The sequence below is a fragment of the Theropithecus gelada genome, chromosome 12 (genome assembly GCF_003255815.1).
Source record: "Theropithecus gelada isolate Dixy chromosome 12, Tgel_1.0, whole genome shotgun sequence".
In the NCBI taxonomy this organism is placed as follows: domain Eukaryota; kingdom Metazoa; phylum Chordata; class Mammalia; order Primates; family Cercopithecidae; genus Theropithecus; species Theropithecus gelada.
The window spans coordinates 118,717,668-118,744,420 of record NC_037680.1 but is presented as its reverse complement, the minus strand read 5'-3'; the positions used below and the strand labels follow the sequence as shown (position 1 = coordinate 118,744,420).

The 26,753-nt window shown below is 45.6% G+C and overlaps 1 protein-coding gene and 1 non-coding gene across 2 annotated transcripts in view; both read left to right on the top strand.

The window, feature by feature from the left end:
* The window catches only part of LOC112635910 (contactin-associated protein-like 4), a 183,894-nt gene that overhangs the window by 5,931 nt on the left and 151,210 nt on the right, over positions 1-26,753 (top strand). Inside the window, exons 4-5 of the mRNA XM_025403975.1 lie at positions 170-357; positions 7,294-7,404. Coding sequence (XP_025259760.1) covers positions 170-357; positions 7,294-7,404 — 299 coding nt within the window. The remainder of the gene's footprint in view (positions 1-169; positions 358-7,293; positions 7,405-26,753) is intronic.
* LOC112636849 lies at positions 14,594-14,693 on the top strand. The gene has a single exon (XR_003122317.1). It is a non-coding gene; the product is annotated as a small nucleolar RNA U13 (small nucleolar RNA).

Genomic DNA, 26,753 nt, shown 5'->3' with positions numbered 1-26,753 from the left:
GCTAACTAACATGACACGCGATGCACGCCTCACCCAGCACCTGCCCACTGCCTGCCGAGTTCTAGGGGTTGGAAGTTAAAATGGAATTACTGCCTGATGGTTAGCGAGGTGTTCCCAGATGTGGTCTTTGGATAGACCACACATGTCATTTTCCACCTGTTCTTCTCAGTGACGAGGGATGTGTGGCAGCCAACGGCGAGCATCACAGACTCACCGACCTTGTTCCAGAGTGGGTGGAGAATTCAACCAGAAAGGCCGAGCCCCCCATCCTGTGCCCAGGTCCCCCAGTTGTGCCGCTGCATGGCCAAGCGGCCTTGAGAGACTCGAGCACCTGCGCAGTGCTCCTGCTTCCTCCAGGTACCACTCTAGACGGAGCAGACGGGTGTAAAATGTGCTCCTTGAGAGACGCGAACACCCAGACAGTGCACCTGCTTCCTCCAGACAGAATGGCCGGGTGTAAAATGTGCTCCTTGAGAGACTCAAGTACCCGCACACAGTGCACCTGCTTCCTCCAGACGGAATGGCCAGGTGTAAAATGTGCCCCGTGAGAGACTCAAGTACCCACACACAGTGCACCTGCTTCCTCCAGACAGAATGGCCGGGTGTAAAATGTGCCCCGTGAGAGACTCAAGTACCCACACACAGTGCAGCTGCTTCCTCCAGACAGAATGGCCGGGTGTAAAATGTGCTCCTTGAGAGACTCAAGTACCCGCACACAGTGCACCTGCTTCCTCCAGACGGAATGGCCAGGTGTAAAATGTGCCCCGTGAGAGACTCAAGTACCCGCACACAGTGCAGCTGCTTCCTCCAGACAGAACGACCGGGTGTAAAATGTGCCTCGAGAGATTCGAGCACCCACACACAGTGCAGCTGCTTCCTCCAGACAGAATGGCCGGGTGTAAAATGTGCCCCTTGAGAGACCTGAGCACCCACACACAGTGCTCCTGCTTCCTCCAGGTATCACTGCAGACGGAGGGGCCGGGTGTAAAACGTGCCCCTGGGCATCTCCAGTGACAAGGAACAGCCCACAAGGCCAGGACTCATGCGCCTCCTCAGCAAAGCTATAAATACACGGACTTTGCCTTTCCATAAATTGAGTCCAGATGCTTCCTGACAAAGAAAAGAGAAAGAACACTTTTTATTGAATAGTATTTTTGTATGTCTGAGTTACATATTTACAGCCCAGAACCACCAGCTGGTCACTGGGAGGTGGTTCACTGACCAGCCCTTGATGGGCAAGTGATGTTTAGATTTCAGTATTTTAAATATGCTATTCTGCTCATTTAATTTTTAAAATGCATTTGAATATTATTTACAAAAACATCTAGATCTATTTGAGGGACATTGTGTCTTTTGTCTCTAAATATGGTGAATGCACTGTTGCAGAAGCTAGATGCAGCCGGCCGCCTGGGGCTGCCTGGTCCGCCTGGCCCCTGAGCTCCCAACAGTCAGAGAGTAAGTTCCTGAGACCCTCGAACGTGAATGCCACCTGTGCCCCTGGTCTCAGTGGGTCTTTGTGGACCCAAGGCAACATTTTCCAGACTCAACTTGGCTCGAGTCAGCAATTGATCATTATTGTTTGAACCGGATTTGAACCATCTTCATCAATTCCATAAAAGGAAAAACAACAGGCTCTTAAACTATTTGCAGATTGAGCAAATGCCTGTACAGCTGGTTGGCTCTCTGTCCTAATGGGCTGTTTCTAAGCACGTCATCTTTTTCCTCTAAAATCTCCAAACATCTGGACCGCTGATACTGATGATCGGTTTCAGGGACCCCAAGTCCCTCAGAGACAGAGGCACTGTCCCCTCCATGTCAGGGCCAGTGGCGGGACACCCGGGCCCAGCCTCTTGCCCCATCTGCAGCACGTCTTTGCTTTTGGGTGAGCTGAGGAAATTTGACAGACAGGCCCCTGTGGCCCTGTCCACTCAAAGCTGAGAGTGTCTCCTGCAGCCAAGTCACCCCTGGAGTCTTCGGGGACAGCAATTCTGGTTTCCGTCACCAAAAAGATGGCTTTCCTATTTGGGGCTGTACATCTGGGGAATCACAGGGTTTGCTGTCAGGCTTGACTGTGCCTGACACAGTGGCTGAGGCTCACCTGTGCCATTTTAATAGAGGCATCAAAACTTCGACATGGAATCCCATCGGTAATGGCACCAAAGCTTGTTTCCAAATTCTAATCTGGGCCAGCCTTTGGGGGTTCCATTTCGGAGGCATCGTGAATCGCGCTGCATTGGGCATTCTTTGTCTTTGGTGGACTTAGGTTTTGTTTCTGTGGAGTGCAGGTCCAGGAGCGGGCTTGTTAGAGGAGAAGGGGATTAGTTCGACCAGTTACAGCCCAGGAGCTCCCAGTGGCTGCTCACTGAACTCTCCGGCCAGCGCCACAAGGGTTTCCGTCCCTCCACGTCGTGCTGATGTGTTCAGTTCTGGGATTTACGTTAGAACGTCGTGCATCTCACTCCCAACAAATGTCTTTAGGTTTTTTTTATTCCAGTTTAACTTGCTCTATGGCATATTTAGAGCCAAGAAGAGCTATGATTTTTTATTCCCATAGGCCGAGTGGTGACTCACATTAAACACACACACACAACACAGAAATACTGCACACCACACTGGATTGGACATTTATACACAAAACACACAATACACACAGACACACACCACACACATGCACCATACCACACACATTTATACACACACAATACACACAGGCACCACACACCACACCACACGCTTATATACACACCACATAACACACACATGTACACAGACATACACACAACACACATATACACAGACACAGCACATACACACCCACATATATACAGCACACACACACCATACCACACATTTATACACACACCACACACACAAACACACATATACACAGAGACACAGTACACACACCATACCACACACATTCTATACACACACACCACAAAAAAAAAAACAAAAAACAAAAAAAAAACACCACACACACCACATCACACACACAGGTAGAAATTTAAGAAGAAAAAAATTGTGTAATGAAATGTTCGTTTCTGTCAGTCTAGAAAACACATTCTCCAATTTACTTTTGTGTGTAATCTGTGTGTTTTGCACAGGTCTTCTGACCAAAGTGCACTCCAGATTGAACAGGTCAGCAGTGGAACAATCTATGTTCAGAGAGCTTCCACTTAAAAATCTTATTTGGCCTACTTAAATACTAACTTTTGGTTTAATTTTCTTGAGAAACTCGGAAAACGCCACACTTTTATTTCTATGTGGTAGTTTTCCCCAAGTTGAATTTCATTTTTATGGACTCAATAAAAAATAGATCTCATTCTGAAGGGAAAAGTTTTTCCCCAAAACTAGAACCTAAGTGATGTTTTAAGATCACCACCTGGAAACTCTGAAGTTGGAATCTTTTAAAACCATTTTTAAAACATTTTACCTGCCCTAATTCAATAATTGACTTATTTGATAATTCTTTTCTCTGATTAGATTCTGTTGCCTTTGCCTCATGGAAGAAAGCTGTGGTTGGTAAAATGAGCTGATTCTAGATCTGTACGAAGCAAATACGTGGTGCCAGGGTTCACTGTGGGTCCACTATAGATATGTACATATGTGCAGGCGCACCTGCATGCACACACACATAAGCACATGCACACACAATATGTGCCAGGCTCACACACATTCAGACATGCACACACAAGCACACACCTATGTGCCATGCTCACACGCACGTACACACACATGTGCATATGTGCAAATCACAAAACATGCATGCACACATACATATGTACAATTAAATGGCACCAAAAATGGAAACTTATTTTCAGTGATTGAAAAACTGGTTTTGGAGCCTTGTGCTGATGAGATTGTAGTGTCAGAGAGGCGATCCCAGGGAGCAGGAGTGAGAACAGAGACGAGAGGCTCCCGCAGAGGCCTGGGAAGCCGTCGGAAGGCTGTACTATTGATCTGTGAAGTGTCAGCTGTGGCCCTGGGACCGGCCCTCTGGGACCTGCTGGGAGCATGAGCATTGCCTGTGAGAATGGTCTGCTGAGATCACAGGAGAGAAGGCTCTTTCAGCACCTTGGGGTAGGGATGCTGGGGTGATGAGTGCCCTGCACTCTGGGCTGGGTGTCTGCTACGCAAGCCCACCGTTGCCACAGCCATGCCGGGTGACAGGTCACCCGCACACAGTGGCTTACGAGACGGGCGTCTGCCGTCATGCCAGGGTGAAGTTCTGCTGATGGGGGAGAGAGGAGAAGGCATGAACACGGGGTGGGGGTTCCACTAAATAGACAGGATCTGGGAGGTCCTAGGAGGCAGGAAGGAGCCATAGGAATTGTGTCCATGCTGCTCACACAGACGAGGGCCCTGAGGGCTCAGCGGGACAGGGTGGCCACAGTGGGGTCTGTCCAGCCTCGGCAGCTGTTCAGAACCATCATCACCTGAGCAGGGCAGAGACAGACCCGTGAGAGCATTTAGATGAAAAGCACGTGGGCGTGATGTAGAGTTGGCCTCACTGCGGCATCCCCCAGGTGGAAGTTTGGTTAGTTGAGGCTGCAGGTTCTCTCCTCATTCTTTCTATTTAGACAGTGCACTGGTGGCAGATGCTGCTGCCTGATAAACTGGTGGGAAGAGTGTCTGGCTGTGCCTGGGAGTGTGACGCTCACTGCACCGTCCAGGCCTCGGCCGCGCCCCCTCCCAGCATCCGCTCACACCTGGACACGAACGTCCCCACACACAGGAGGCCAGTCGCCCACTCTCAACTGCTCCCACTTCTCTTCACATCATTCGTTCACTCCCCATCCTGTATTATTTTTAAGGATTTTCTATTTGATATTCTGTGTAACAGCAATACTGAAAATCATGTTACCTGACACTGTATTTAATATTTATTTATGGCCAGCAAAGTGACATCTCAGTCTGTCTTATCTCCTTTCATATTAAGCAGTAAGTGTGCGGAATGGGAAAGATGGATGATTTTGTAAGTCAGTTTGAAAAGTCCGCTTGCAGCTCTATGGAAATAACACAATAGGACGTATGCCTGTGCAATCTAACTCTCCAGAAATAACACGATAGCACATTTTCCTGTGCACTCTAACTCTCCGGAAATCACACGATAGCACGTATTCCTGTGCACTATAACTAACTTCGAACAGAAGTTACTGCATGAAAATCCCAAAACACCTGCTAGTTCTTCCTGGTCCAGCAAGCCCTGGTTCAGGGAAAACAGCTCCATGTACTGGAGCCTCATTTGGAGCCGATGGGGCCTCTGGAGAGCCTCACCCAAGCCCTGCCAGCATCACCACCGAGCAGGCACGGTACCTGGACTACCGAAGGCTGCCCCCTGTCCCACCGAGCCCACAGCTTCAGGGTGGTGGGGACATGGTGAACTCGGAATTCCAGGGGCCAGGGCCCACGGCTGCCCTTCTTTGGCTGTGCAGTGAGGTCCTTGGTCAGAAGCAATGCCGTGTGGACCCCACGGTGGGGTGGGGCTTTCTGAGTCAGGGATGGCAGTTTTGGCCACAGTGTGGCACACAGGGAAGGCAGATCCATGCCCCAGAGTGTCTGTTCCAGTCAGGACAGAAAAGATCCCCAGGGAGCTACTGCTCCCTGATGGAAGCCGTGGATGTGACCACCTGCCCCAGGCAGCTGGCCGACCCCAGGGGAATGGTGCCACCTTGGGGCTCTGTGCTGGCCTCTGCTGCCAGCTGATGGCACTCGGTAACCTGTCAGCCTTGGTGGGTGGCGTCCATGGTGCTGAGTCCAGGATCACTGCCTCAAGTTCTGACCACTGGGGGGATTTCGCCCCCCCACTGCCCTCAGGGATGTCTTGGGCAGGGGCTGCGGTGCTGCCATCCCCCACTTCTGGGCGATGCCGGCACATGGCATAGAACCTTCTGGAAAACTGGCCCGAGTCTACTTGTCTTCTGTCAACTGATCTGGGGAATTCTCCATGAGGCCACAGGTACAGGAGACAGACAGCCGCGTGGCAGGAGTGGGGACCAGGGATGTTACTTCCTCACTCGTGCCTTCGGGGCTTACACCAGAACCGTGTACACACCACATCCATTTGGTGACGAGAGCAGCTGTGCATGCCGGACTCTATGGCATTGGGGCGTAAGATAAACCCGGCTCATGTGGCAGCTCAGGGCCCATGGTTACATGTGCAGTTTCTACCAGGGCCCAGCAGCAGGCCAAGTTCACACATGAACAACATGATTGCAGGGTTCATGAACACAGCACCAGTCTCTGCCATGTAGGGCCTAAGTAGTGTCCCCCAGTAAAGCTTTATAATTTTGTCTGCTTTATCTTGAATACAGTAGCCTCCCCTATCAGTGGAGGAAGGCTGGCAAGATACCCAGCGGGTGCCTGAGGCGGTGACTAGCACCAGCCCCCACTAGGCTCCAGTTTTCCTGCACACACACTGACGGCAGTGTTTACGTATAGATTAGGCACAGCGAGAGATTACAAACAGATAATAAAACAGAACAATTTTAACTACATACTGTAGTAAAATTTAAGTGAACGTGGTCTCCCTTTTTCTCAGACTCTCTCACTGTACTGTACTGAGCTGTTTGCGGGGCCAGGTTGGCCACAGGTAACAAACCTGGGAAGGAGAAACCTCGGGAAATGGGGAGACTACGGCGTCTCGAGAGCCGTGTTCTCGTGGACTCTACGTTTTCACCGTGGCTGTACGTGATTATTTTAAATTATATTTTTAACCGTTTAGGGTCTAGGGATGTGGTCAATATTGGAATGTTCATTATCGAGCCCACTTCTTCATGAAATCTTTTTGTTTCTAATAATTTGACTTTATTGTTAGTTCTTCTTTAAGTGATGGACATTTCCATCACCCTTCCGTGTCTTGAACCTTCCTTTCCTTTCTTCTGTCATCTACAACTTAGAGTTCCTCCATGGCTCAGTGGGAGCGCCGGGGGGCAGGCCTCCCTTTCCAACCCCAGCTGATCTTCCCCATGAAGGCTCATGTCATCTATGGGGTTGATAAGTGTGTTACATGTGAGCGCATGCTAGAATGAGTGTGTCATGTATGAGCGTGGCATGTGTGTGTCATGTTACCGTGTCGTGTGAGCATGTCATGTGTGAGCATGTCCAGTATGGGTGTGCTATAGTGTGTCATATGAGTGCATCATGTATGAGCGTGTCGTGTGTGAGCGTGTTGTGTGTCGTGTGTGAGCATGTCGTGTGAGCGTGTCGTGTGTGAGCGTGTCCTGTGTGAGCGTGTCACGTGTGAGCCTGTGCCATAACGAGGTGCTGACCTGATGTGGTGTTTCCCCGCAGATCACTGTGAGGAACCCCTCGTGTCCACCCTACCCTCGTCGTCCTTCAGTAGCTCCTCTGAGCTGTCCAGCAGCCACAGTCCCAGCTTCGCCAGACTGAACCGGAGAGACGGTAGGTCCACTTCCCATCTCTTATTGATCCATGGTGGAGCTCATACAGTTTCAAGAATCAGCATCGCTTTTGCTAAGGGGTCATAAGTAAATTACTCAATGCGCAGAAAATAAAATTCTGAGTATTATTCAAACTTTTGAATAATAGTTTGCAGCCATGTTTCTGTTAGAAATGCATAGCGTGTAAATGTTCTATCCATAGATCAAGATTGGCAGTGCAGGTTTCTCTCTGTACTGGTCTGTGGAGGGGACTGGGCAGGACAGGGCACGGGTGGCATGTGCCTAAGCATTGAGTATACCCAGTTCCATATGAAAATGTGCACAGGAAATGGCATACACCAGGTTCTATTTATCTTGGAAAACGTATTTTCTATCACAACTATTCAATTTTTTGGGTACACAAGCCGCATTGAGTTATTCTTCAAGTCGAATAGAACTGGAAGCCGTCATTTCCATCACAGCTGTGGCCAATTCCATGAAACTCGGAGGGTTTAAAACAACTGAGATTCATTCCCTTGCAGTTCCGGGGGTCAAAGTCTGCAGTGGCGCTCACGGCACTAAGGTCAAGGTGTGGGCAGGGCTGGGTCCTTCTGGAGGCACATGGAAGCATCTGTTTCCTCCTTCCCATGCCTGGAGGCACCTGTTCCTTGGCTTATGGTCCCTTCCCCAGCTTCAAACCAGCAATGGCCACGGAGTTTTCTCTCCATCCACCCCTCTAGCCCTGGTTCTTCTATCTTCCTCTTTCCCATTTAAACATGTCTGGGTCAGATGATACTACCTCCTTCCCCCTGGATACCAGGATGGCATCTGGGTCAGATGACACTTCTCCCCACTCCCCGCTGGATACTAGGATAGTGTCCTGGTCAGACGACGCTGTCCCCCACCCCTGGATACCAGGATAGCATCCTGGTCAGATGACACTGCTCCCCACTCCCCGCTGGATACTAGGATAGTGTCCCGGTCAGATGACTGGCAGCTTTCATGCCTTGTTGCCACACAAGAGAGCCCCAACCTAGCTTCTGGGGGCAGATGTGGCATCTTCCGTGGGCTAGTGCTCTGCCCTCCACCGAGAGCTAGAAGAGTGGTCTTAAAAAATGCTTGCCAATTAAAAGCAAAGCAAAATTAATCCCTTCTCGCTGTCCAGAGTGCAAATGTGAAACTGCGTTTGTGGCCCTCTGGGCTCATTTTATTCCCATAGTCGAGGCTTCTTCTCTGGGAGTGTGCTGAGCGGTGTGTGCCCCTGCTTAAAAACAAATGTACAAAACTGAGCCCCAAGTTGCTCTGGAGAAAGGAAGGGGTATAAAACGTACAGAGACAGGGACGAGGGTGCTGCAATTCTTGCAATGTAGTGCACGAGAGAACATCTGTGCAGATTCCAGGGAGATCCAGCTGGCCCAGTGCTGCTCACATGGGGGGTGCCTGTGCAACCCGGGCCAAGTGGGGAGGACCCAGGACCTTAAGGCCGTGTGGGGAGGACCCCAGTGCCGTGTGGGGAGGAATCTCAGGCCACATGGGGAAGGACCCTAGGGCTGCATGGGGAGGACCCTCAGGCCATGTAGAGGGGACCCCAGGACCCTAAGGCTACATGGGGACGACCCCAGGGCTGTGTGGGGAGGAACCTCAAGCCACGTGGGGAGGACTCTAGGGCCACATTCCATGCTCACTCTCCTGTTTCCTTCTCATTTGTGTGGAGCTGGTGCTCAACACTGGACCACATTTACTACAGTGAACATTGGGTGACACAAAAATACATAATTTGTATTCAATGTTTTGATATTTTACATTTTAATACAGGCAGACTGGTAGATAAATGATGATGTTTCCAAAGTGCTTATTACTGCACAGATGTGCACACATGTGATGACACCTTGTCATTTTATATTTTAAATTACAATTTGAAAATTATTTCACTATATAAGGGATCTTTGGTGAAGAGGTGGCGTCAGCTGTGTGAACATAGAGGTCTCTGGCATTTGTGTTGGATACCAGGTAGGAATGGGAGTCCTGGGTTCCTGTGGGAAGTATCTCGCCACGGATCATGGCTGTGCACTGGGGTTGGCCTCCCACTGTGACTGCCTCGTGGGACAAGCAGTCAGGGATCCCACGGCTTCCCCTGCACAAAAGATTCTAAGCAGAAACAGGGGCCTCCCTGAACTTGGGCTGACACAGCAGCAGGGGCCTCCCTAGGCTCAGGTCGGGACCCCAGCAGGTAAACCTGGCCTGGGACCCCAGCAGGGGCCTCCCTGGACTCGGGCCAGGACATTAGCAGGGGCCTCCCTGGACTTGGGCCAGGACCCCAGCAGGTAGACTTGGGCCAGGACCTCAACGGGTAGACTCAGGCTGGGACCCCAGCAGAGGCCTCCGTGAACTCCCGCTCTCCTGCGGCTCTGCTTCCCTCCACTCACAGGTGTCCCAGCCTCAGCTCATCATGGGCCCCATCTGACGTTTCTTCCTGGGGTGCTGCCCCCACAGGACTGGGCCCCTTAAATGACAGCATCCAGGGAGGCCGAGCTCCAGTATGAGCCTCACACCTGGGACCCCTTGCCCTGCAGCAGTGCTCCCCAACTCTCCCCCATCCCCCACACCCTTGCTGTTGCTTCCTCACCACTCCCTCTGGCAGCCCTGGCAGCCCCGCCTTCACACCTGAGCTCACCCCACCTTCACACCTGAGCCCGCCCCACAGGATCACAGCCACAGGGCCGACCTGGTGCCATTCCCTGTTCAGAATGCACTCAAAGGAGCTATTCCATGCATGCTTAATTTGGCAGTCTTTCTTTTTCTTCAAATGATTATTATTTGAGCCCAATTACATCTGAATTTCTAATATCTGTCTCTAAGTGGATTAGCTTTATCCCTGAACACAAAGCAAGATGCGATTACAGCCACATTCCTTGGCCAACTGGCTTATCCACACTGTCACAGCAAAGAAAAGGGATATTTTTGTGCCACTGAAACACAACAAAAGGAGAAATAGTTTAGGAAAATTCAGTGTTCATTCTTATATGAGTCCTAATCATTGTACTCATTTAGGAGACACACAATCTTTTTTCTGGAAATAAACTAGAAAAGTCTATACTTCAATCAATTACTCTCAAAGTTTTCACAGCTTATGCAATGAAAGGGGATAACATACTGAAATCACTAAGCTTATCCTCCGCGCTTCTGTGTAAATTTAGGAACAGATATACGTCTGGGCTCATTGCTGGCAGGGTGAGGTCGTCAGCCTGAGTGGCTCGAGGATCAGGGCCCGCCACGACAGAAATCATTTTAAGTCTCTATTTTCCCAGAGCTCATAATGAAGCCAGATATCAACCTCAAAGAATTTTATTTGCATGTTAATTAAGTTTAAACCAGCCCATTTTAATTATCTCTTACTTGTTAATTCATTGTTTTTGATTGGGCTTTATTCTATTTTTCTCCCTCTTGATAGCCTGCAGCCCTCAAGAAAGAATTGCAAATTGAGAGTGAGTTATCAGAGGCCGCAGGGCATTCTGGTGTTTTCGCATTTCTCATTGGGTTGGGATTGGGCTGTGAATGATGGCTGCACGAGTGATCTGGGCACTAACGAGGACACCAATAAAACATAAATTACTCAGCATCAGGAGCACGTAAAAACATTAGGTTTCCACAGCCATGCTGGGACCTCACGGTGAGAGAAGGAACGGGCAGAAAGCCAGCAATGCTCCAAGCACAGCATCTTCCCTGTGGACGGAATCCACTCCAAGACCCCAGGGGGTGCCTGGAATCTTGGGTGGCACCAACACAGAACACGCTGCTGCTTGTATGCACAGATCTACCATCAAGTTTAAATACAAAGCGGGCAGAATAACAGACTAACAACAAAACTAATAATAACATAGAACTATAATAAAATATTGTAATACAAGTTATGTGAACGTGGTCTCTCTCCCTGAAAATATCTCATTGTATGGCAGGCTCCTTCTTGAGACGCTCACATGCCCACCTCCTGAGAGAGATGAGCGACCACACACGCTGAGCCATGGGCCACACGACACGTTTCCCTCTGTGGTGGTCCCCGGTCCCTATGCCCTCTGCAGCCATGGGCCATGTGGCACCTTTCCTTCTGCAGGGGCCCAGGTCCTCACACTCTCTGCAGCTGTGGGCCACGTGACACTTCCTCTGTCCCGCCCCAGGTCTTCACGCTCTCTGCAGCCATGGACCACGTGGCACCTTTCCCTCTGTCCTGCCCCAGGTCTTCTCACACTCTGCAGCCGTGGACCACGTGACACTTCCCTCTGTGGTAGTCCCAGGTCCACACGCTGTGACGGTGTTGGTGGTCCGGCCTCAGCAGCAGGCAGTGTCCATGACTAATGGTCACCCAGACGGCTGAATACACTGGATGAGGGGGTGATTCACATTGAGGCCAACTTCACCAGGCTTCTTAGAGCAGGGTGAGATTTAAACTCGTGAAATATTATTCCTGAAGTTGCTGTCGACCTCAGGGGGCTGAAACTGCAAAGAGCGAAACCTAGGATGAGGGGTACCGCCGTGGACAGCTCCTGTGTCTGTGTCTCCAGGGTGGGGCAGGGGTTCAGGATGTGAGGGTGGCTGTGCCTGGGTCACAGAGGGCAGGCGGCAGCAGTGTAGGGCACTTCACTGTCCCCAGGGGAGAGGAGAGAGGCTCTGAGGTCCTCTCTCACCCGGAATGCTGCTCTGGTGGGCTTCGAAGCCACCATGCTCTCAGCAAAGAGACTTGCTCAGTTTCCTTGGTAGAGGGAATTCAGTGGCCCACGAGAGACTTCATAGCTAAAGAATAATATAACAGTCAGCCAGTGTCAGTGATAACTCCAGCAATGCTACAGCGGCACAGCTGACTCCCATCCTTTAGTCACTGCTTCTGTGTGTGGAGTTTAGGTATAGCTTGAATTTTAATGTATCTCTTTAAATAAAATGTGTGTTGGTCTTTTACCATACACGATGTAGTCAATTAGGCAGTCCCCATGAACTACTAAAAGCGAGATAATTTGGGGGCGGAAAATCAGGCCTTGGAATGCACAGGTGGTTGCTGGAACGACAGTGCGGTCTGCATCCATGAGACCCTCTGCACTCATGTGCATCAGCAACAAGAGAAAGACCCCCTCCCATTGCAGTGGGAATGCAGGGTGGCCTCTCCCAGGACCATGGGAGGCTGAGCAGGGACCATGGGGATCCCCTTCCACCTGGCGGCATCAGCTGCACATGCCTTTCCCTCTAGTGTCCCAGGAAGGCAGTTACATAAGCGGTTTAAATGAGGTTTAAATAAGAAGGATATTCATAATAAATTACTTGTAATACCTAGAACCAGGGATATAAAGCTGAGTAAAACATGGCAATCGGTAAATGCCAATACTGAAGTGGCAGCACTGTAAGAATTATCTGACAAAGACCTCAGGGCAGCCATCTTAAAGTTCTTCCATAAACAATTTAAAACATGTTTGAAACAAATAAAAATAAAAACAGTTCAGTAAAGGAATGGAAGATATAAAATAATGACCAAATAAAATTATAGAAACAAAAAATAAAATAGCTGAAATTAAAAACAAACAAATCCCAAACCAAACCAAACACACACACACACAAACCTCATTAGTGGTTTCAACAGCAGAATGGACGGGAAGAAGAAAGAATCAGTGAACTGGAAGATAGAACAATGGAAATAGAAGTTTATCAGTCTGAACAAGAGACAGAAAATAGGATGACAATGATGACAAAAACAAAAACCAGAGACTCAGGGATCTGTGGGGAACATAATCAGGAAATCTATAATAAGAGATTCAGGGATCTTGTGGGGATGTAATAAAAATCTATAACCAGAGACTCAGGGATCTGTGGGGCTGTAATAAGGAAATCTAACACTTGTGGCATCCGATTCCTGAAAGGAGCAGAGGAAAAGGCTGGGGTTGCAAAGTAGTTGAAAACTTTGTGGCTGAAAACTTTACACATGTTCCCAAAGACATAAATCCACAGATTCTAACACCCAAGTGAACGCCCACAACAGGATTAGACCAAAGAACTTCCTACAAGACACATCACAGTAAAATGCATAAAAAACTCATGACAGACAAAAGCCGTGACTGAATGGAGCAAGAGAGAAATGACACCTTCCTCACAGACGAACAATAATTGACATGGGAGTGGATTTGTCACTGGAAGCTGCAGAGATCAGAACAAAGTGGCACAACATTTTTAGTGCTGAGAGAAACGAACTGTCAACCCAGGTTGACATTCTCAGAAGAAGAAAAGCGAAGAGGCTTTGCCACCAACAAACCTACTACCAGAAGTTCTCTAAACAAAAAGGGAATGAGAAGGGCTACTGGCACATCACTGTTACAGACTGAATTATGTCCCCTCAGGAAGCTACGCTTAAGTCTGATATGGTTTGGCTCTGTGCATCCCCCCAAATCTCATGTCGAATTCTAATCCCCAATGTTGGAGGAGGATGACACCTTCCCAAGATGGAGGTGATTGGGTCCCGGGGGGACTTTCCTTTTGCTTTTCTCACGATAGTGAGTGAGCTCTCAGGAGATCTGGCTGTTTAGACATGTGTGGCATCTCCCCCTTCATGCTCTCTCTCCTGTTGGCCATGTGAAGACATGCTTGCTTTCCTTTCACCTCTGCCACGATTGTAAGTTTCCCAAGGCCTCCCAGCCATGCTTCCTGTATAGCCTGTGGAACCAAGAGGCAATTAAACCTCTTTTCTTTATAAATTACCCAGTCCCAGGTATTTCTTTATAGCAGTCGGAGAATGGACAGATACAAAGCCCTAGCTCCTCCTATGTGTGAATGTGACCTTATTTGGAAATAGGGTCTTCACAGATGAAATAAGGTCATACTGAGTAGAGTAGGTGTTAAATCCCATATGATTGCTGCTATGGTTCGAAGAAAGTGATTTGGAAACTGACAGACAGGGAGGACACCAGGTGACAACAGAAGCTAAGATTGGCATCACCAAGGCATGCCAGGGATCGATACCCAACACCAAAAGTCAGGCGGGGGCCAGGAGGAATTCTCGCCTATGGGCTTCAGGGAAGATGTGTCTTCCTGGCACCTTGACTTTGGACTTCTGGCTTCTACATCTAAGAGACAATGCACTTCTCCTGTTTTGAGCCATCCAGTTTGGTGCTTTGTTATGAAGCCTAGATAACTAATATGACCCTGAAGGAAGAAAAATACAGCAGCAAAAAAATACGATCATTTTTAGCTCATAAGCATGACGATTGGACACTCATGCACACGTGTGAGATGTGTCACCCTCCAACCTTGTGACGTTAGCACATTATTTATCTGACATGAACTTAAAAAAAATGAATAAATACTCATTGATGGTTAAAGTGGTTCTGATGTGGTTCTAAATATCTGTTGGGATGATATCTAAGACAGCTCTGTTATATATTGGGAAGGCAATATAGAACCGAGAAGGAGATAAGGTTTCTACATTGTAATCAAACTGGTCATGTGATGATGTCGCTAGACTGTGATTTTATATATTCTATACTGTATTATTTATATATAATTTATATGTATATAGATTGTAATATCTAGAGCAATCACTATAAAAAGATGAAGGAAAAACACAAATATACAAAAATAAGCCAAAAGACAATGTTAAAAATTGCTTCTTGCCATAGAATGTAGAAAAAAACAAGGAAATGAAAAGCAGAGCAAAAAAAATAAAAGAACCAGAAAACAAAAAAACAAAATGCTGTACTTAATCTCTAGCATAACAATAATGACATAAAATGTAAGGAGACTAACATACTAATTAAGAAACAGATATTTGAAAAATAGATTTAAAAACATGGCCCAATTTTATGCAATTTACAAAATGCTTACTTCAAATATCATGACATATACGGGTTGAAAGTCAAAGGATGGGAAAAGAAATGTCATGCAAACATTAATCAAAAGAAAGCAGGAGTTGCTATATTGATATCAAAAAAAGTAGACTTAAGAGCAGGTAAAATTACCAAATACAGAAAGGAACTTTATACAGTGATGTTTAAAATGTTAACCTCAAAACAATATATACCAATACTAATTGTGTATGCTAACTGTGCACCAAATACCAGACCTGCACAGATGTGAAGCAGAAACTAATAGAGGTGAAGGGACAAATAGAGGAATCTCAAAGTATAAGTCTTAGAACTTGAGGCCCCTCTCCCAACAGTTTTTAGAACAACCACACAGAAAATCATCAAGGACACAGAACTGACCTGTGCCATCAACCAGCTGTATCTAAGTGGTCATTCTAGAACACTCCACATTTCAACGACAGAATACACACTCTTAACTGCACATGAAACATTCTCCAGGAAGATCACACACTGACATGTAAGAAACCTGACTAAAGTTAAAAGTAATGAAAGCACACAAGTGTCTTCTGTGACTACAGTGGAATTACTAGGCATCAGCAGCAGAAGGACTATCCCAGCCCGTGGGATCGTCGAAGCAGGCCCTGGAGGAGGGAGTGGGAATTTGGGGGACAAGAGACACGAGAAATGGAGACAAGACAGTGCTCTGATCAAGTCTCGTTTAATGGCGGTAATGCAATGCCTTATATACACTTGGAGGGGAGGGGGTTGGGCCAGAGGCGGAGATGATCTCATTGCGGAGGGTGTGGCTAGGTAGGTATTGGTTTCTCTGGTCGGACGTCATGTTGCGCCTGGGCTGTCAGTTGGTAATTTTCCCGGGCGCGGGATGGTGCCTGCGCTACAAAGTAACAATTTTCGCAGGGGGGGGGGAACAGGTGAAGGAGAAACAGGAAGAGCGCCATCTTTTATGAGGTATTGATACAAAAGAGAAACAACAAATCTAGGGAGGAGGTAGAAGGTGGAAAGGAATAGAGCTCGGGCGTTTAATCATTAATTATTATTTGCTATGGCCGGGGCGCGCAGCTCCGGACAGGTCCCCCTTTTTATTATTTTATGATAAGAAATGACCCCTCGGGAACTGCGCCTGTCTTAGGTTGGGTCATCTCATCCCCATCTTCTAGGCCCGTCATGGGATAAGGCAGCAGCAAGGGCGGCCCTCCTGTCTTAGGCTCCGATGGGGATAGTGTCCTCTTACCTGTCATTGACTGTCCAGTTCAGCACACAGGGGAGGTGGTCTTATTAAGGTAAATAAGACTCACCATTTTCCGTCATCTCAAGGCGATGATAATGGACCTGTATAGGCTTGGCCTGGAAGGCCTCGATTTGTTGTCTGACAAACGCCATAAGCTTATTAAGGATTATAGGCCCGAGAGTGAGAAAGAGTAGAAGAGTAAGTAAAGGACCAAGGAATGGCAGGAGATAGGGGAGAAGTCCATCGAGTCCAGTCCACAAGGGATTGGCGGCCAGGCCTTTTCTGCGCTTTTCTAGTTTTTCTTGTAACGTTTTTATCTTATCTCTGACGATTCCGGATTTGTTGGCGTAAAAACAGCACTTTTCCTGTAAAGCCAAACAGATCCCTCCCTGTTCTGCCGTTAGCAAATCTAGACCTCTCCTATTTTGGAGAACTACTTCTGCTACTGAATCTACTTGGTCTTGTAAATCTTGTATAGTACTGGATAAGGTCTGTACATCTGAAATTAATTGATTGGATAATTTGGTATATTGGGTTAGTGAGACCCCTAGGCCTGTGGCTCCTGTAGTAAATGCAGTGGTGATTCCTAGTCCAGCCAATAAGGGAATAAATTGTATGGCTCGTTTCGGTCTATAAATAAAATGTTCGATGGCAGGGATGGGGATAGGTTCATCTCCAGGGATGATATCAATGTCGGGGAGAAGAGTGGCCAGAACACAAAGCCCTGTCCAATTTATAGGTAGATAAGTATATGCCATGTTGTTTCCACAAACGAAAACCGAGCCATTTACGGCACACAAAGGGCTGGTGGCATTGATTATGGAGGTACAGTTGTCAAACACAACATAGCCTAGATCAATTTCTTTAGTGTTATTATATGACGGTGAAAAGAGACAAGAGGAATTAGAAAACGTCATCGGTTGAACTAAGAGGGGAGAGATAATAGGACAGGAATTATTGACCAAGGACTCATTTGAGTAATTGACATAGGACAATGAAAGGTTAGGTATAGCTAGAGGAATAGGGGGGCCCATCTTAAGACAAAGCCAATAATCGTGGGCTAGGCTTGTATTGGACATTTGAAGTAAGTTGTAAGTAGCATTGAGGATATCAAAAGTCTGAGTATCGAGCCTAAAATTATCTCTAAGCTCAGGCAGGGCTAAGGGGTGATATTGAAGTTCAGGATATAGAGCTTTATGAATCTCTTCTAATTTTTTCTGGACGGTTTTAATTCTTGCAGTATCTAATGGGCCTCCTCCATCAGAAATGTGAATGGGGGCGGTAGTGCTCCAACAAACAGGCTTTCCTTTTTGGCCGTTACAAGGAGATTGTACAAGTTTATTGGTGGATCCTAATACTTGTACGTCACTGGTACCTCCAGTTTGTGTTTTTAATAACGTGGCCATATAGTATGTCTTATTGCCTGATTTGCATTGTTGATAGGAGGTATAACAGGAACTATGTATAGAAGATTGAAAAGAGCTACAAGGGCATTTTGGGAGCGGCCCGCTAGGTGAGGTGTCTCTTGGGGTAGACTTACATTTCCATAACTGGTTTGGCATTAGGTAAGCTGTCTTGCCCGCGCAAGTCACCTGGGTGATTCTGTCTGATGGAGGTTCAGATACTTGTCCCCCTCTGCAGTCACAAGGCTGTCCGTATTGTTTTCGTATTAGATCTCTTGCTTTACGAGGGTCACCAAAACCTGCATAGACTGCCACTATGTTATATAGAGCGATTATTCCCCAAAGGAATCTCATGTTAGGCTTCATTTTCTGAAAAACAAGAAGGAAGAAACTTCTTAGGGAGATTTATCTTCCCTGGACTGACAATGGTTATGATTTATTTGTCTTACCAATCTTTCAGGCAGCCATCTGGCTGCATCATTTTTTTGTGAGAAGATGCATACTGAGCCTCTTCCCCAAATTAAAACTGGATCGGGGCCATGCCATGAATTATCAAGTGGATCTTTCCATTTTACCATTGTGAACTGTTTTTGAGATTCAGGATGCCAGAAACGGTCGTCAGCCGATTTTCCATGACTGTCCAAATTTAAAAAATTAAGGATAAACAGGGCATGATTGAGTATGTTTCTGGGGGTACCCTTCACGGGGTACCAGCTCCCCCCTTTTAATTTTGTGATAACAGTTTTTAATGACAGATGGGCTCTTTTTATTATACCTTGTCCTTGGGGATTGTAGGGAATGCCTGTGGTATGTTTAATTTGTAGGGTATTACAGAATTGTAAAAAGGCTTTTGCTATATAACTAGGGCCATTGGCCGGGCGCGGTGGCTCAAGCCTGTAATCCCAGCACTTTGGGAGGCCGAGGCGGGTGGATCACGAGGTCAGGAGATCGAGACCATCCTGGCTAACATGGTGAAACCCCGTCTCTACTAAAAATACAAAAAAAAAAACTAGCCGGGCGTGGTGGCGGGCGCCTGTAGTCCCAGCTACTCGGAGGCTGAGGCGGGAGAATGGCGTGAACCCGGGAGGTGGAGCTTGCAGTGAGCCGAGATCGCGCCACTGCACTCCAGCCTGGGCCACAGAGCGAGACTCCGTCTCAAAAAAAATAAAAAATAAAAAAAAATAACTAGGGCCATTATCTGTTTTGATTTGTTTGGGTATTCCTAAAATAGAAAAGCAGTGTAATAAATGAGCTATGACATGTTTGGTGGCCTCTCCTGTTTGGAGAGTTGCAATAATGAATCTACTATAGGTGTCTATGCATACATGGATATATTTTAATTGACCGAATTTTGAGTGGTGAGTAACGTCCATTTGTCAAATCTTGTTGGGGATGAGTCTTCGGGGGTTAACGCCTAAATGGGGAACAGGTAAATGTGTTATGCAGTTGGCGCATTGTTTAACATTTGTCGAGCTTGTTCTCTGGTAAGTTTAAACATAAGCCTTAAGGTTTGGGCGTTTAAATGATGTAAGGCGTGTGCTTTTTGTGCTTGTTGTAAATTGTCTATAGTGACTGTGGCTATGGTTTTTGTTGCCGTGTTGGCTGTTGCATTACCTTGAGTTAAAGGTCCCGGTAATCCTGAATGTGTTTTGATATGCCCAAGGAAAAAGGGAGTAGTCCTTTTTTGAATAAGTTGTTGGCATTGTAGAAATAGGTTAGCTGTGTCTGAAATATGTTTAATTTGAGGCACGGTCTCTAAGAGGGGTATTGAATGAGCCAGGTAGGCGCTGTCGGTGTAAATGTTAAGTGGCTGACAAGGAAAAGCTGATAATGCTGTAATTATAGCTTGCAACTCGACCAGCTGAGCTGATGTATAAGCGGTTTGGAATTTAACGATTACATCATTGTAGGTGTAAGCGGCAAGCCCTGTGGAAGATCCATTAGTGAAAATTAGTAATGCGTCATTGAGGGGTTTTTTACTGGTAATATGGGGAAACACAAACGCATGAAGTTTGCAAAATTGAATGAGTTTGTTAGGTGGGTAATGGTTGTCAATTGCGCCAGTGTAGGAAGCGCAAGCAATTGGCCAGGCTTCTGTATTTTGTAACAGCCAATGGATGTGTGATTGAGTGTAGGGTTGTATAATGGTAGAGGGTTCTATTCCAAAGTATTTTTTACTGTTTTTTTTTTTTTTTAAGATAATTAGATCAGCTATGGCATCATAATAAGGCAACAAAACCTTTTTAGGGGAGGAGGGTAGGTGTACCCACATAATGGGATTGTTCTGCCAGAATAAGCCAGTAGGGGTTATTGTTGTGTTAAAAATAATGAATATTAATGGCTAAGAATAATCAATACTGGTAACAAATTGTGTTGCAATGGCATGCTCTACCTGTTGGAGTGCTATTAATGCTTCTTTGGTAATGGACCTGGGAGATTTTGGATTAGAGTCTCCTTTTAATATATCGAAGAGAGGTTTTAACTCTCCTGTAGTGAGCTTTAAGTACGGCCGAAGCCAATTTGTGTCTCCCAGTAATTTTTGGAAATCATTTAAAGTTTTTAAATGATCACGACGTATAACGGCCTTTTGATTAATGACTTTGGGTCCATTAATTTGGAAACCAAGATAGGTGTATGGATCTTGTAATTGTACTTTTTTTGGGGCTATTTGTAGTCCGGCTGCTGTTAACTCTTGTTTGAGTTGGGCAAAACACTGTAAGACTTGTTCGCCAATTTCTCCTGCTATTAAAATATTATCCATATAATGTATAATATACATTTGTGTTCATGTTTTTCTGACTGGCTTTATAGCAGCAGCTACATATTTTTGACACAAGGTAGGACTATTGGCCATACCCTGAGGTAAGACTTTCCATTGATAGCGCTTCATTGGTTGCTTCAAATTTGTAGATGGAAGACTAAAGGCAAATCTTTTTTGGTCAGCAGGGTGAAGGGGAATTGTAAAAAAGCAATCTTTAAGGTCAATAATGATTTTAAAATATTTTTGAGGAATCGCAACCAGTGAAGGCAATCCTGGTTGTAAGGCACCCATAAGGACCATAGTGATATTTATTGTTTTTAAATCTTGTAAGAGTCTCCATTTACCAGACTTTTTTTTTAATAACAAAAATAGGTGTATTCCAAGGAGAATTACTTTCTACAATATGTCCTGCTTCCAGTTGTTCCTGCACTAACTGTTGGGCGGCACTTAGTTTATTATTCAGTAAAGGCTACTGATTAACCCAAACGGGCTCATCTGACTTCCAAGTAATGGGGTCAGCGCACCTTTGGGGTGCAGGTATGTCAGCGGCCTGAGCTAAAAATTTCCAAACCCCTTTTTATCAAGTTGTCCTGAAACCAGTATAGGCTGTGGAATACCGTTTTCTCCTTTTCCAAGACCTTTACCAGGGGTGTATCCTTGAGCTAACATTTGTGCAGTAACTATATCATTTGGACTACACATTATAATTTTCATTTGAGAAAGCAGATCTCGTCCCCAAAGGTTAACAGGTAGGTAAGGGATGACAAATGGCTTAATGAGGCCTGAATTGTTTTCTTTATCTGTCCATGTTAGGTATTTAGAACTTTGTTTAGGATTACTGCTTTGTCCAATTCCTCTTAAGTGAGTTAAAGTCTCTGTGGTAGGCCAATGAGAGGGCCAATCTTCTTGTTTAATGATAGTTACATCAGCCCCTGTGTCTATTAGCCCAGTGAATGCCTTCCCGTCTAACCATAAGGTTAGAGAGGGTTTTTGATTTGTAATTGGTTGCACCCAATATATATCTGATGATCCGAAACCTTTTATATTTCTATTAGAGTGTTGGATATTATTATCTGTTTTAACTAAGGGTAGCAGGATTAACTGAGCTATTCTAACTCCTTGAGGGACAGTAATAATATTAGCAATAGCTCTGGCCATAATTTTAATTTCTCCCTCATAATCATTATCGATAACTCCAGGGAGGACTTGTAAGCCTCTCATGGTGACACTACTTCTTCCTAAAAGTAGCCCAAAAGTGTTAGGTGGTAAGGGTCCATATATTCCGGTATTTAAGGTTTGTGGTCCCATTTCAGGTGTTAGTACTGTGTGGGAGGTGGAACTGAGGTCCAGTCCTGCACTCCCTGGGGTCGCTCTACTAAGTTTTGAAATGGATTGCTGTTGCTGGCTGGAACAAAGCTGACTGCCCCATATGCTTGTTTCGGGGCCTGGGGCTGGCCCCTCATCCCGTTTCCCTGCCTGGGAGATAAAGGATTTCCTTGACTGTCAGTTTTAGATTTACATTCGTTTGCCCAGTGCCTTCCTCTTTTACACCTTGGGCAAAGGCCTGGGATTTTCGCTTCTGGATTTTTATTTTGGTTTTCATGGCAATCTTTTGCAAAGTGTCCCCTTTTACCGCACCTAAAACATCCCCCTTTATCTTTACCTTTGTTAATGAGGAAGTCTCTTACTGTTTGGCCGCTAAAAGCGGCGGCCATTGCTAGGCCTTGTTGATATGAGGGCCCAATATCTGAACAAAGGCGAATGTACCCTGTTAAATCTGTTTTCTTTCGATAAGGTCTGATTGCCGCTTGGCAGGCGGGGTTAGCGTTTTCATAAGCTAACTGTTTAACATAATCTACACCCGTTTCTGCATTTCCAAAGATTCTACCTGCCGTGGTCATAAGTCTATGCACAAAGTCTGAAAATGGCTCATCGGGTCCTTGTTTAACTGCCGTGAGTGAGGCCCCTGGATCTCCTTTAACGGGAAGTTTTCTCCAGGCTTTTGTAGCAGCAGCCTGGATTTGTGAGAACAATCCAGGGTCATATTGCATTTGGACCTGAGTGTCTGCATAATTACCTGAACCAGTTAACATATCAAAATCCCAACCGTTTCCTGCCTGTTGATTTCTTTTAGCTGTATCTCTACAATTTTCAAAGAACTCTGACTTCCAAATTAAGTGGTCTCCCCCAGAAAGAACTGCCCTAACTAAGGTATTTCAGTCTGTAGGAGTGAGCCAATTCTCAGGTACAGATTCCACTATAGCAAGAGTATATGGAGCAGTAGCCCCATACTGAGAGGCAGCAGTCTTTAACTCTTTTATAATAGTAAAATCAAATCCAGTATGATGCCTCCAAGCCTGTCCCTGTTCATCTATGGTTTCAGTGACCGGAAAAACGTCTTTGGGGGAGGAGTCTTCTCTATGTCGGCTAGCAGCTAACCCCCCTCTTGGAACATGTTGTCCAGGCCGCTGAGGTGGGCGCAAGGAACCCTCCATAGCGTCTGAGTTGGGTATTTTTTTATTTCCTGTTTTTAGCTTTTGGAGTCGAATTATCAATGATTGATGTAACTCTTCAAGTTTAATTTGCTCTTTTAGTTGAACAATTTTTTGTTTTAATTCTTCTTTGGGATCTATTGCTGCCATAACAATAGGCGCAGAAGCCTCATTATATGTCTTATTATATGGGGGCGGGTATGAAGTAAAGGGAGGCAAATCAGGGTTGAGATATTTAGCCGCCTCTTCCTCTAAATCATCCCAATTTATGTCTGATTGATTAGGCTTATTAATTTCCTCCTCTTTTTGAAGCATCTGTAAAATTGGGTATTTTTTCGGTTTGTTTTCGTGTGGCATTTCTTTATCTGTTACTGAAGGAGACTTAATTTCCTCATGATCACTTTCGAGGGAAATGAGATCCTCCTCCGTATCTTGCGGAGGCTTTGTGAGGTTAGAGCGGGAGCTAACCTTTAAAATATGCTCTGTTTGAGCGACCGCAGCCATGACTTGCGGATCGGCCTCCTTCTTATCTATTAAATCTCTAATGAGGTTCCAATAAGAGAAGGCGGTCACAGGAATTTTTTCTGGCCCAAAAGTATTATAATAGTCCTGAAAACAGTCCCCTACTCTACGCCATCTTTTAATATCAATAGTTCCTTCCTGTGGGAACCAAGGGCAAGTGTCTTTTACAAAATCAAAAAACTTAAACAAATCATTACCTTTAACCTTTACTCCTCATATCTTTAAAGCCTCTTTTAATTGTCCTACATAAATCTGATGTTGACTTAATTCTTGTCCCATTTCGGACGCGCCACTTACCTTCGATTCTGACGCGGCAGGTTCCCGCGGAGATCGGAAGAGTTTTACTCCTTTTGTCTGGGTTAGCGGTCGACCGTCCTTTGGCATCCTCTTCCTCACGGAGTCCCTCGTTTCCAGGTCCCTGTTCGGGCGCCACGTATCCCGGCCCGCGGGATCGTCGAAGCAGGCCCTGGAGGAGGGAGTGGGAATTTGGGGGACAAGAGACACGAGAAATGGAGACAAGACAGTGCTCTGATCAAGTCTCGTTTAATGGCGGTAATGCAGTGCCTTATATACACTTGGAGGGGAAGGGGTTGGGCCAGAGGCGGAGATGATCTCAACGCAGAGGGCGTGACCAAGTAGGTATTGGTTTCTCTGGTCCAACGTCATGTTGCGCCTGCGCTGTCAGTTGGTAATTTTCCCGGGCGCGGGATGGTGCCTGCGCTACAAAGTAACAATTTTCGCAGGCGCGAGGGGGAAAAACAGGTGAAGGAGAAACAGGAAGAGCGCCATCTTTTATGAGGTATTGATACAAAAGAGAAACAACAAATCTAGGGAGGAGGTAGAAGGTGGAAAGGAATAGAGCTCGGGCGTTTAATCATTAATTATTATTTGCTATGGCCGGGGCGCGCAGCTCCGGACAAAGGACATACGGGGAATTAATCACTATGTATCAATTAAGCAACAAAAAATCAGGAAGTAAATTAGTTTTCTAATTTTGAGATGAAGAAAAAATCACAACATACAAAAATTGAATGTAATTATTGAATGTAGTCAAAGCATTACTAAGAGGGAAATTTATAGCTCTAAATGCATATGTCTAAAACATAAGAAGGATAAATGCTCTAACACTCTAGGAACCTAGAAAAAGAAGAACTAACCCAAAGAGACAAAAGAATGAAATCATAGGGTTGTGTGTAAATTCATGATATAGAGACTAGAAAATAATATAAAGAGAAGGAAATAAAACACCAAACGGTTATTTAAAAATGTTTTAAAAACTGACAAACCTACAGGTGACTCAAGAAAAAAAGGAAATCTGAACATATCACAAAAAAGAGATTAAAATAGTAATTATGAAATTCCCACAAACTAAAACTCAGGACCTGACTGCTTCATGCCTACATTTACCAAACATATAAAGATGAACTCACACGAATCTTTCAAAACTGTTACCAAATAACAGAGAGGAAGGGACGCTCCTCCACGCACTGCATGAGGCCAATATTACTGAAATACCAAAGCATACAAAGACCTCACAGGAAAACTACAAATGAATATCTCTTAAGAATATGGATGCGAAAACTCTCGATTAAATATCAGAACACTGAATCCAGCAGTATGCATAAGGAATTATACACCATGACTAAGTAGGGCTTATCTCAGAAATGCAAGATTTGTTTAATATCCAGAAGTAAATCAATGTAATGCATCGTATTAACAGAATAAATGACAAATGCATAATATCAATAGATGCACAAAAAGCATTTAACAGAATCCCACATTCTTTCATGATAGATAATGAACCAACTAGAAACAGATTCAAACTTCAATAACTTTTTAACGATATCTACAAAAACCAACAGCTAACATCACACTTAATGGTGAAAGACAGAAGCTTCCCCCTTAGAGCAACCACAAGACAAGATTGCCTGCTCTCGCCAATTTTATTTGGTATTGTACTAGAGCAGCGGTCTGTCCCCAACCCCTGTTCTGGTCCATGGCCTGTTGGGACCCAGGGCACACAGCAGGAGATGAGCAGCTGGTGAGTGAGTGAAGCTTCATCTGTATTTATAGCTGCTCCTCAGTGCTCCCATTACTGCCCGAGCTCCACCTCCTGTCAGATCAGTGACTGGATTAGATTCTCATAGGAGTGGGAACCCTATCATGAACTGTGCATGCCAGAGATCTAGGTGGCGCATTCCTTATGAGAATCTAATGCCTGATGATCTGTCACTGTCTCCCATCACCCCCAGATGGGACCCTCTAGTTGCAGGAAAACAAGTTCAGGGCTCCTACTGAGTCCACATTATGGTGAGTTGTATAATTTTTTCATTATATATTACAATATATAATAACAATAAAGTGCACAACAAATGTAATGTTGTCTTTTACAAAACCAGTCCCTGGTGCCAAAAAGGTTGGGTACCACTGTACTAGAGGTTCTCACCAGGAAAACTGGACAAGAACATTAGGAAGAAGGCATCAATATTACAAAGGAAGAAGTAACATTTTCTCTATTTGTAGATGACATGATCTTGTATGCAGTCTTCAGGATTCACAAACACACACAAAGCTACTATAGCTAATATGCAAGTTCAGCAAGTTTTCAGGTTACAAGAGCAAAACATAAAAATCAATTGGATTTCTGTACTTCAGAAATAAAAATTCAAAATAAAATTAAGAAAAATTTTTGTTTTATGCTCACAAAGCATAAAATCTCTTGGAATACATTTTATAAAAGAGGCACAAATTTTATACACTGAAAAACACAAAACATTGTTAAGAAAAACTAAAGAAAAAGTAAATGGAAAGACAGATCATTCATTTATTAGAAGACATTTTTTAAAACGGTGCTATTTCTCCAAATGAACCCACAGGAAATGAAATCCCTTTCAAAATTCCACTGACCCCATCCTGGCTAACATGGTGAAACCCCGTCTCTACTAAAAATACAAAAAAAAAAAAACTAGCCGGGCGTGGTGGCGGGCGCCTGTAGTCCCAGCTACTCGGAGGCTGAGGCGGGAGAATGGCGTGAACCCGGGAGGTGGAGCTTGCAGTGAGCCGAGATCGCGCCACTGCACTCCAGCCTGGGCGACAGAGCGAGACTCCG